The 12,543-nt window shown below is 40.7% G+C and overlaps 1 protein-coding gene across 7 annotated transcripts in view; it reads right to left on the bottom strand.

Annotated features, from left to right (window-relative positions):
• The window catches only part of LOC100397885 (high affinity cAMP-specific and IBMX-insensitive 3',5'-cyclic phosphodiesterase 8A), a 71,140-nt gene that overhangs the window by 39,852 nt on the left and 18,745 nt on the right, over positions 1–12,543 (bottom strand). For 6 of the 7 annotated variants that reach the window (XM_078329054.1, XM_054257275.2, XM_054257276.2 and 3 more), the window contains 6 exons: positions 12,172–12,199; positions 11,594–11,658; positions 10,835–10,862; positions 10,252–10,319; positions 9,450–9,477; positions 8,867–8,934 (listed from right to left, as the gene is read on the bottom strand). In XM_078329054.1, coding sequence (XP_078185180.1) covers positions 8,867–8,934; positions 9,450–9,477; positions 10,252–10,319; positions 10,835–10,862; positions 11,594–11,658; positions 12,172–12,199 — 285 coding nt within the window. The remainder of the gene's footprint in view (positions 1–8,866; positions 8,935–9,449; positions 9,478–10,251; positions 10,320–10,834; positions 10,863–11,593; positions 11,659–12,171; positions 12,200–12,543) is intronic. The other variant, XM_078329052.1, reaches the window with a different exon arrangement.

Genomic DNA, 12,543 nt, shown 5'->3' with positions numbered 1-12,543 from the left:
AATCGGCAACCAACAGAATGGGAAAAAATTTTTGCAGTTTACCCATCTGACAAAGGGCTGATATCCAGAATTTACAAAGAACTCAGATTTACAAGAAAAAAAACAAACAAGCCCATTCAAAAATGGGCAAAAAAATATGAACAGACACTTTACAAAGGAAGACATACATGAGGTTAACAAACATGAAAAAATGCTCATCATCACTGGTCATTAGAGAAAGGCAAATCAAAACTACATTGAGATACCATGTCACGCATGTTAGAATGGCGATCATTAAAAAATCTGGAGACAACAGATGCTGGAGAAAATGTGGAGAAATAGGAACACCTTTACACTGCTGCCAGTGTGAATTAGTTCAACCATTGTGGAAGACAGTGTGGTGATTCCTCAAGGACCTAGAAATAGAAATTCCATTTGACTCAGCAATCCCATTACTGGATATCTATCCAAAGGATTATAAATTATTCTACTATAAGGACACATGCACACGAAATGTTCATTGTTACAATAGCAAAGACCTGGAACCAACCCAAATGCCCATCGATGATAGAATGAACTGGGAAAATGTGGAACATATACACCATGGAATACTATGCAGCAATCAAAAACGATGAGTTCGTGTCCTTTGTAAGGACATGGATGAAACTGGAGAACATCATTCTCAGCAAACTGACACAAGAACAGAAAATGAAATCCCACATATTCTCACTCATAGGGGGGTGAGGGAAAATGAGAACACAAGGACACAGGGAAGGGAGTACTACACACTGGGGTCTATTGGGGGGAATGGGGAGGGACAGTGGAAAGGGAGAGCTGGGGAGGGATAGCCTGGGGAGAAATGCCAAATGTGAGTGAGAGGCAGGAAGGCAGCAAAACACACTGCCATGTGTGTACCTATGCAACTATTTTGCATGTTCTGCACATGTACCCATAAACCTAAAATGCAATAAAAAAGAAAAAAAAATTTTATTAAAATATAGGGCTTTTTCATTACAGACTACCCCAAAGTTTTAAAACTAAAAACCAAATTTAAAAGTAGATTCTGTTTCTAGAAAACTTAGAAGTAGAATAAATCCAATTCTTTGTGCACAAAGGCTTATAAAATTGTGCCCATCTTACACTTGTTGCAAGAAGATGTACATGGCAGAATTAGTACCATCATATAAATGTTGTGAAGAAATTAGTAACATGAAAAATGGTTGCAATTTATTATTGAATTTAAAAATCACAACTGGGCGTGGTGGCTCACACCTGTAATCCTAGCACTTTGGGAGGCCAAAGTGGGTGGACTGCTTGAGGCCAGGTGTTTCAGACCAGCCTGGGCAAAATATCAAGACCTCACCTCTACAAACAAAAATACAAAAAAACTAGCCAGGCACAGTGGCACAGGCCTGTGGTCCCAGCTACTTAGGAGGCTAAGGTGGGAGGATCGCTTGAGCCCAGGAGGCAGAGGTTGCAGTGAGCCAAGATCATACCACTGCATTCCAGCCTGGGTGACAGAGTGAGACACGTCAAAAACAAAAAAGACATTATAATGGCAAAAATCTTATAGAATAAGTATGTGAAGAAAGTATGTATCGCTATACAATGTGTTCGTGTTTTAAGCTAAATATTACTTCAAAAATGTCAAACGTTAGAAAAAACAAAACTTCATAAAGTAAAAAGGTTATAGTAAGCTGAAATTATTAAAGAAATAAAAATTTTTAAAACAAATTTAGTATAGCCTAAGTGTACAGTGTTTATAAGGTCTACAGCAGTGCACAGTAATATCCTAGGCCTTAACATTCACTCATCACTCATTCACTCAGAGCAGCTTCCAGTCTTGCAAGCTCCATTCATTGTAAGTACCTTATACAGGTATACCATTTTTCATCTTTTTTTTTTTTTTGAGACAGTCTTGCTCTGTTGTCCAGGCTGGAGTGCAGTGGTGGCATCTTGGCTCACTGCAATCTCTGCTTCCTGGGTTCAGCGACTCTCCTGCCTCAGCCTCCCAAGGACCTGGGATTGCAGGCATGCGCCACCATACCTAGCTAATTTTTGTATTTTTAAGTAGAGACAGGGGGTCTCACCATGTTGGCCAGTCTGGTCTTGAACTTCTGACCTCAAGTAATCTGCCCACCTTGGCCTCCCAAAGTGCTAGAATTACAGGCATAAGCCACCACACCCGGTCTATTTGTTATTTTTATACTGTATATTTATTACATCTTTGCTATAATTAGATACATAAACACCTGCCATGCATGGTAGCTCATGCCTATAATCTCAACATTTTGAGAGGCTATGGAAGAAGGATCCTCTGAGCACAGAAGTTCAAGACTCCTTGCACAACATGGTGATACCCTCTCTTTAAAAATCAGCCAGGCACGGTGGCACACACCTAAAGTCCCCGCTACTCAGGGGGGCTAAAGTGGGAGAATCACTTGAGCCCAAAAGTTTGAGGCTTCAGTGAGGCTGCCACTGCACTCCAGCCTGGGCAACGGAGCAAGACTCTAGTTCTAAAAATAATTAAATTCAAAAAATTCAAAAATACTAAGAAAAAAAATTTCAGTGCAAATGAGAGGTCAAATTTAACATTCAAACCGATTAAAAAGTTCTTTTAAGTAATAATTTAACCTCAAAAACCCAAATAGAGATATAGGAAACAGACTTGAAAAATTCGCAGAAAACTAAAATGTCCAAAACATACATGGGAGAAATGAAGAACAATAAATGATAAATGAAATAAATTCAAGCTAAAATACCAATAAAATACCACCTCTCACAGTCAGATTGTTGAAAGCACCACCAATACTCTCACATGCTGCTATGAAATAAATATCTGACCACAGGGCAGGGTAAAGTAGTGAATGCCTATAATCCCAGCCACTTGGGATTTTTTTAATGAAAAAATTTGATCACATTTTCCTGGAGGGCAATTTAACAATATTTATCATGACCTTTAAAAGTTAATCGTGTAATATTATGAACTACTGATACAAGAAACATAGAGGAATCTCAAAAACATAATGCTGAGGGAAAGAAGTCTTATATAAAAGTATATACACTGGGCATGGTGGCTCATACCTATAATCCCAACACTTTGAGAAGCCGAGGCAGGAGGACTGCTTGAGCCCAGGAGTTTGAGAGCAGCCTGGGCAACACAGTGAGACCCTGAGTACCCATAGTCCCAGCTACTCAGGAAGTTGAGATGGGAGAATCACTTGAGCCAGGGAAGTCAAGGCTGCAGGAACTATGATCACAGCACTGCACTCCAGCCTAGGCAACACAGGGGGACCCTGCCTCAAAAAAAGAAAAGAAAGAAAGAAAGAAAGAAAGAGAGAGAGAGAAAGAGAGAGAGAGAGAGAAAGAAAGAAAGAAAGAAAGAAAGAAAGAAAGAAAGAAAGAAAGGAAAGAAAGAAAGAAAGAAAGAAAGAAAAAAGGTACACACTGTATAACTCCACTTACATTAAGTTCTAGAAAAGGCAAAACTAATCTATGGTGAAGAAAAAGAATCAGAAGCATGGTTGCAAAAAGAGATTCTCCAATAAGGAGCATGATGAAACTTTCCGGGGTGAAAACAATGTTCTATAACTTCATAGAGGTTTGGATTACATAGAGGTATACATTTGTCGAAACTCAGCAAATATACACTAAATATTTGTGCATTTCATTGTATGTAAATGCTGCCTCAAAAGGAAAAAACCTAAACAAATATCAAACTCAAGCTGAAATATGTAAGAAGTATACTAACATTTGCAATTACTTTAAAATAAATCAAAGAAAAAGGAGAATGACAGGGAAAAGAATGAAAACATGGATATACGTGATAAAGCAAGTACAGTAAAATGCTAATATAAAATACAGGCATTGGATATACAGGAATACCATATGAAAATCCTTCAAGATTGCTGTAAAAATGTTAAAAATACCAAAAAACAGTGAATAGCCCTAAGGCAGCCTTCTGGAATGCAGCACATGTTTCTGTCTTGATTTGGGTGATGATTACATGGGAGCATGAGGAAAATTCATCAAGCTGTACACTTAGAAATTTTGTACACTTTGCTGACTGCATTTACAATTCAATAAAGAGTATTTTTTAATAAACAGCAATCAGAATAGGACTTTAAAGTGAGTATAATTAATATTCTCAAAAAGATAAGGGAGTATGCCGCAACCATAAAACATGAATAAGCAGTCATGGAAAACAGCAAACCACAGATTGAGGGCAAAAACTCAAATTTAAAAACTCAGTGGGCTAAAGAGCTGAGTAGACCTTGAGGAATAAATTCGTGACTTAAAAGACTGAGTTTAAAAATGCTTACAGAAGATGGCACAGAGAGGCGAAATAAAAGAAAAGTGAAGAGACTCGGAGGACAGATCAAGATGTGTCTCTATCTTTTAGAGGGAGCTTAAGAGAAGAAATGAGAAAATGTAGGAAACAGCATTTAAATAATAGCTAAATGTTTACTAGAACGAAAACAGAAAACTGCTTCAAAAATATTTTTGCTTTTTCCTTTTAAAGAACCTTGGTCTCACTCTGTCAGGTAAGAGAACAGTAGTATAATCATGGCTCACTGCAAACTCAAACTCCCAGCCTCAAGCAATCCTCCTGCCTCAGTCTCCTAAGTAGCTGAAATTAAAGGACTGTGCCTCATGCCCAGCTAATATATTTATTCATTTATTTTTTATAGAGAATGGGTGTCTTGCTATGTTTCCCAAGCTGGTCTGAAACTCCTGGCCTCAAGTGATTCTCCCATCTTGTCCTCCCCAAACTGCTGGGATTTACAGGTATGAGCCACTGCGCATAGCAAAAAAAAAAAAAAAAAAAAAAAAAAAAAAAAAAATTAATTAGTTATTTAAAGCAATCTGCATGGATGGAAGGAAACACACCACCATTTTAGGAGACATTATCTCCTGAATGTGCAATTTGAATGACTGTACAATTTAAGTGATCCTTGTTGTTTTCTATATTTTTCAAGATTTCTACAATGAATATAACTTTTACAATCAGGAAAAGTAAAAGTTTATTTTTGTAAGATGAACCCAGAACCAGAAGACAAGGAAGGTTTTTTCAAAAACCCCTAACTTCTCTTTCCTCTGACTTATGAATATGATTTTTAAAATCAGAAAAAGTAAAAGTTCATTTTTATAAGATGAACCTAGAACCAAAAGACAAGAAAGGTTTTTTGAAAACTCCTTAACTTCTCTTTCCTCTGACTTATGCTATTACAATGAACCTGTTTCTGTTAAGTGGTCACAACAAACTTGAACAAGTCATTCAATCTCTGAATTTCTGCTTCTGTAGGCCTGAAACAGAAACAATAAAATCCCTCCTTTCTACCTCCCCATGTTCTGGGGAACATCAAATGAGATGGTGTACAAAAATAGCTTTCGGTAAACCATAAAGCACTGTACAAATTGCGGCGTGTTATCACCGTCCTTCTAAGCTGGTAAAACCCAACCTCTGAGTCACCCTCCACTCTCCACCCCTTCACGCACTAAATCCACTCTGTCACTAGTCTGTCAGTTTTTCCCTCCCTTATTCCCTCCTTTCCAAAACCACTGCACTAAGTTAGTCATACCTTGTGCCCAAACCACTGCAATAGGTCCTGGATAATGCCCCACCTCTAGCTTTCCCTTGCCCCTCCTAATGCAATTGTTGCCTGAAACCTAATCTTCATGAAATATGTTTATCCTTTGACTACCCTGCTGAAAATGAAATGTCTTTGGGAGTTCTCTCAGGTTTACAGGATGGACTTCAAACTCCTCAACATGGCTTTTAGACCTTCCCTCCTAACCCTGGTCAGGCGCCTCGTAATTGGAACATGCACCCAACTCCCACACCCTTCCCTTATCCTGAGATGTATTTTCCACTTATCCACATCCTCCCAGTCTTTTAAACCCGGGTCAAACCTCTCCCTCCTTTCCTCTTGCTGTACCTTATGACCAATCCAGACCAAGCTCCTGCCTCCATGATCCATCCCTCAAGGTGCCATCATCACTTCCAGGTCAGCACCTTTCCAGAAAGGACTACTTGTTTCCTGAGAGCAGGGCCTACTGTCCTTCTACAGCTTCTATAATAGGCACTCAAATTGACCTGATAAAAATTTAAGTCCTTAAAATAAACGTTATTTGCCTAAACTAATTTTATATTGTGTTAACATCTATGTATACATTACTATATACTGTTTAGCTATTAATCTCTTTTTTTGTTGTTAGAGATGGGGTCTTGCTATGTTGTCCAGGCTCATCTCAAAATCCTGGCCTGGACAACATAGCAAGACCCCATCTCTAAGAACAAAGTAATCCTCCTGCCTCAGCCTCCCAAAGTGCTGGGATTACAGGTGTGAGCCACCACTCTCATACTATTAATGTTTAAATAAAAAGAATCATAGCTTATAAATGTTTTTGATGGCTTCTTCTTTCTCTCCACATTGTTTCTGAGATTTATCAGTTAATACCAAGAGCTGTAATCCATTTTTTTCACAGCTGTAAAGTATTCCTTTCTTTGAACATATCACAACTTGTTTATCCGTCATGTTGTTAACGGACATTTGGGTTTTACAGTAAAGTTTGGAATTAAAAGTAATCTGCTCTGAAAATCTTCAAACATGTATCCAGTAAAGACAGCTTCTAGGAGAGAAGCTGCTATGTCACAGGCTCACATGTTTAACTCTACCTGTAATGACAATGGGTTTCCCTAGTGGTTGAACTAATTTATGCTTCTACCTAATGTTGAGCGGTTCCTAAAACTACTGTCAGTCTTTTAAATGCCTGCCAATTTGATGGGTATGTTATTTCATTGTGGGTTTAATTTGCATTTCTCCCATGAGGTTGAACATCTTTTCATATACTTATTAGCTATTTGATTTCCTCTCATTGCCGTGTCTGTCCCAACCTTTCCCAATTTTTCAACTGGGCTCTAGTTTTCTTAGTGACTTTTATAAGTTCTTTGAGTACTAATCCTTTATTGGTATTATGCATTGCAAATACCTTCTTCCAGTCTGTGACTTTCCTTTTTACTCTCTTCTGAAGAGAAGTTCTTTATTTTAACATAGTTGAATTTATTAACCATTTCCTTTATGTAAATGCCTTGTGTAACTTGGTTAATCAGTCCTTCCCTACCCAGAGGTCATCATAATGTTTATACTTCCTTTTAATTAAAAAGTATTAAAATAAAAACTTTAAAAAGTAATACAGAAAATGAACAATAAGCACACAAAAAAGTACTAAAAATCATTAGCTATCAAGGAAATGAAACTCAAAACCACAATGAGATACCACTGCACACCCACCAGAATAACTAAAATTAAAATGTTGATTAACACCAAATGACGGGAAGGATGTAGAGTAAATGAACTTTTATTACATGTTGCTGGCATGCGTGTAATATTGGATCACTATTTTGGGAAAAGGTCAAGCAGTTTCTTAAAAAGCTACACATATACAGCTGGGTACGGTCGCTCACACCTGTAATCCCAGCACTTTGAGAGGCCAAGGCAGGCGGATCACCTGAGGTTGGGAGTTCACTGCTTATAACTGTTGTTAGTGGAGACATGGAGAAACCCCAACTCTACTAAAAATACAAAATTAGCCAGGTGTGGTGGCGCATGCCTGTAATCCCAGCTACTCAGGAGCCTGAGGAAGGACAATGACTTGGAACTAGCAAGCAGAGGTTGCAGCATTGCACTCCAGCCTGGGCAACAAGAGTGTAATTCCGTCTCAAAAGAAAATAAAAAAAAAGTTACACAAGTTACGCATATACCTATCCTACGACGCAGCAATTCCACTTCTTGGTATTTGACCAAGACGAACAAAAGTGTATTTCCACAAAATAATTTATACGAGACTACTCATAGTAGCTTTAGTCACCATAGCCAAAAATTGCAAACAGCCCTAGCATCCATTAACAAAAAAATGGATAAGTGAATTGTGGTTTATTCATATAACAGACTACTTTAATTAGACAGAAAAAAGAACAAACTACTGACTCATACAGCATAGAAAAATCTCAAAAACATTATGCTGAGTGAAATAAGCCTTACAAGAAAAGAATAACCTAGACTTTAAGGTTATATTTATATGAAATCTAGAATAGGCAAAAAAAACTTATAATGAAAAAAATTGAGAACACTGGTTACTGGTCGCTGGGGGTAAGAACGCAGAAGGAGCACAATAGAACTCTTGAAAGTGATTATAATATTGCGTAATTCTAGGCAGGGTGCAGTGGCTGAAGTCTATAATCCCAGCACTTTGGGAGGCCAAAGTGGGTGGATCACTAGGTCAAGAGATCGAGACCATCCTGGTCGATATGGTGAAACCCCATCTCTACTATAAATACAAAAAGAAAATTAGCTGGGCACAGTGGCGCGTGTCTGTAATCCCAGCTACTCGGAAAACTGAGGCAGGAGAAATGCTTGAATGCAGTAGGTGGACGCTGCAGCAATCTGAGATCACACCACTGCACTGTAGCCTGGAGACAGAGAGACTGTCTCAAAAACAAAACTAAACTAAAAAAATAAACCAGATGTCAAACAGTTATGAAGTCACGGGCCCCAAATGGAGCACAGGGGATGCTTGCAGAAAAGGCAGTGGGTTTGGAATATTTAGCAAGTGTCTATGCTGGCTGGGAAATACAAAATTATTCTTCAAGAAGAAAATGTTGCTACTGAGAAATAGCCCACGACCAGATTGTAAGTTATGCCATCTTTTGACTGACATCGTCACGTCAATCAGGCCTCGGTTGGTCAGAAACTCCACTGACTGGTCGCTAGAGTCCATGACAACTGAGGTCTGATTCACAATGGCAGTCAAAAATGGTATTCACTTGATATTCCAGAGGCCCCAGAAAAAACATTTCTCTTCGAGACAAAGAAATGCATCTTACCACATCACGGGGCATCTCAGAATCTTCGATGTCTTCTATTATGAGGTCCTGTAGTATCTCAACAGGACCTAAGGGAACACAGAGTGACAGTCAGCGCATTGGTGCTGCTGAGGAATCTCACAAGGAGCTTTGGGAAATGTGGACCGGGCTGGAGTGTGTGGAGCTGGGCGTTTGACAAGCATGGACCGAGCTGCTGCTGGACCATTCTCCTTGGTGCCAAAGGAAGGAAAAGCAGAGGGGCAGAAAGGAATGAAAGTGCCTTGGCTTCCTAGCTAGGGCAACCTCATCAATGTGAAATCGTCATTTGAAGAACTGGATCATACAGAAAGGCAGTGTACTATACAAACAGGAGGTAGATTAGGGCTGCCTAGAACCAGGGGTGTGGGGCGTTGGGGAAAACAGAGGAGTCACTACTGAGGGGGTGTTCTGAGAGGGAACCAAGAGCTTCTAAAATTAGATTCTAACAATGGTTGCACTACCCTGTCAATACAGTAAAAACACTGAATCACCTACTTTAAATGGGTGAATTGGTTTGCATGTCAACTACGTCTCAGTAACTGTTTAAAAGAAACAGAATACGTACGATGGTGATACTGGGCCGCACGCTCCTCCTGCAGTAAGAGAAAAAGAAAGCCCATGAGGATTACATCATGCTGGGTCCTGTTGGCACAGGTCTTGTATTCACTTGGTGACATAAGAAAACCAGATGGCAGGCCGGGCGCGGTGGCTCACGCATGTAATCCCAGCATGCGTGGAGGCCGAGACAGGCAGATCATCAGGGCAAGAGATCAAGACTATCCTGGACAACATGGTGAAACCCCATATCTCTATTAATAACTACAAAAAAGATGGGTGTGGTGGTGGTGAGAGCCTGCAGTCCCAGCTACTCCAGAGGCCGAGGCAGGAGAAATGCTTGAACGCAGTAGGTGGACGCTGCAGTGATCTGAGATCACACCACTGCACTGTAGCCTGGAGACAGAGAGACTCTGTCTCAAAAACGAAACTAAACTAAAATATAAACCAGATGTCAAACAGTTATGAAGTCACGGGCCCCAAATGGAGCACAGGGGATGCTTGCAGAAAAGGCAGTGGGTTTGGAATATTTAGCAAGTGTCTATGCTGGCTGGGAAATACAAAATTATTCTTCAAGAAGAAAATGTTGCTACTGAGAAATATGCCCATGACCAGATTGTAAGTTATGCCATCTTTTGACTGACATCGTCACGTCAATCAGGCCTCGGTTGGTCAGAAACTCCACTGACTGGTCGCTAGAGTCCATGACAACTGAGGTCTGATTCACAATGGCAGTCAAAAATGGTATTCACTTGATATTCCAGAGGCCCCAGAAAAAACATTTCTCTTCGAGACAAAGAAATGCATCTTACCACATCAGGGGGCATCTCGGAATCTTCGATGTCTTCTATTATGAGGTCCTGTAGTATCTCAACAGGACCTAAGGGAACACAGAGTGACAGTCAGCACATTGGTGCTGCTGAGGAATCTCACAAGGAGCTTTGGGAAATGTGGACCGGGCTGGAGTGTGTGGAGCTGGGCGTTTGACAAGCATGGACCGCGCTGCTGCTGGACCATTCTCCTTGGTGCCAAGGGAAGAAATAGCAGAGGGGCAGAAAGGAATGAAAGCGCCTTGGCTTCCTAGCTAGGGCAACCTCATCAATGTGAAATCGTCATTTGAAGAACCAGATCATACAGAAAGGCAGTGTACTATACAAACAGGAGGTAGATTAGGGCTGCCTAGAACCAGGGGTGTGGGGCGTTGGGGAAAACAGAGGAGTCACTACTGAGGGGGTGTTCTGAGAGGGAACCAAGAGCTTCTAAAATTAGATTCTAACAATGGTTGCACTACCCTGTCAATACAGTCAAAACACTGAATCACCTACTTTAAATGGGTGAATTGGTTTGGATGTCAACTACATTTCAGTAACTGTTTAAAAGAAACAGAATACGTACGGCGGTGAAAGAGGGTCGCAGGCTTCTCCTGCAATAAGATGAAAACACCATGAGGCTGGGTCCTGTTGGCACAGGTCTTGTATTCACTTGGTGACACTAGAAAACCAGATGGCAGGCCGGGCGCTGTGGCTCACACATGTAATCCCAGCATGTTGGGAGGCCAATGAGGGCAGATCATGAGGTCAAGAGATTGAGACCATCCTGGCCAACATGGTGAAATCCTGACTCTACTAAAAACTACAAGAAACCCAGCATGGTGGTGGCATGAGTCTGTAGTACCAGCTACTCAGGAGACTGAGGCAGGAGAATTGCTTGAACCCATTACCTGCAGGTGATCTAAGATCACACCACTGCACTGTAGCCAGGTGACAGAAAAAGTTTCTGTTTCAAAACAACAGCAAATAAACCAGATGTAGAACAGTGATCAAGTCACTGGCCCCAGATGACGCATACAGGATGCTTGCAGAAAATGCAATGCATTTGGAAAATTTAGCAGGTGTCTATGTTCTCTAGGAAATACAAAATTATTTTAAGAAGAAAACGCTGCTACTGAGAAATGTGCTCACGAATGGTTTGTAGGTGAAATCCCAGTTTGACAGACATCATCCATCAGGCCTCAGTTGGTCATAATCTCCAATGACCAGTCGCTAGAGTCCAAGACCCCCGAGGCCTAATTTGTGATGGCAGTCAAAAATCATATTCACTTCATAGTCTAGAAGCCCCAGAAAAAAAAAATTTCCAGACAAACAAATATGTTACCGTATCAGAGGCCACCTCCTCCTCCTCACTGCCAAGTGTACACTCCTCTGGGTTGTCAACAGGAGCTAGGAGAACACCACGTGACAGTCAGTTCATTGGTGCTGCTGAGAAATCTCACAAGAGGCTTGGGGGATATGTGTATAAAGGGGCTGGAATGATGGAGCTGGGTGGTTCACAAGCATGGACTGAGCTGCTGCTGGACCATTCTCCTGGTGTTGAATGAAGGAAAAGGAGAGGGGCAGAAAGAAATTAAAGAGCCTTGGCTTTCTAGCTAGGGCAACTTCATCAATGTGAAACAGTCACCTTAAGAACCGGTTAATACAGAAAGGCACTGTATAGAAATAAGAAGTACATTAGGGCTGCTTAGAACCAGGGGTGCAAGGTTGGGCAAAACAGAGGGGTGTCTACTAATGAGGTTTGTTTGAGGAGGAATGAAGAGGTTTTAAAATTAAATTGTAATGTAAATGCATAGCCTATAAATATAGTAAAAACACTGAATCACCCACTTTAAATGGGTGAATTGGGTTGCATGTCAACAACATCCCAATGAAGCTATGTTAAAAAAAAAGAATACGTACTGTGGTGATATTCACTTGTAGCGTTTTCCTGCAGTAAGAGGAAAGAAAAACCATCATGAGGGTCCTGACTGCACAGGTCTTTTATTCACTTGGTGGTGTTAGAAAACCAGGTATCAAACAGGGATCAAGTCACTGACCCGCAAATAAAGCACAGAGGATGCTTGGAGAAAGGGCAGTGGGCTTTTGTCTTTGGTTTTGGACAGATTCTTGCTCTGTCACCCAGGCTGGAGTGCAGTGGCATGATCTCAGCTCACTGCAACCTCAGCTTCCTGGGTTCAAGCAATTCTCCTGCCTCAGCCTTCCAACTAGCTGTGACCACAGGTGCCAGCCACCATGCCTGGCTAATGTTTGTTTTTATAGGAGAGATGGGGT

Source organism: Callithrix jacchus, chromosome 6 (assembly GCF_049354715.1).
Source record: "Callithrix jacchus isolate 240 chromosome 6, calJac240_pri, whole genome shotgun sequence".
Classification (NCBI taxonomy): domain Eukaryota; kingdom Metazoa; phylum Chordata; class Mammalia; order Primates; family Cebidae; genus Callithrix; species Callithrix jacchus.
This window is presented reverse-complemented; position numbering and strand designations above follow the sequence as displayed.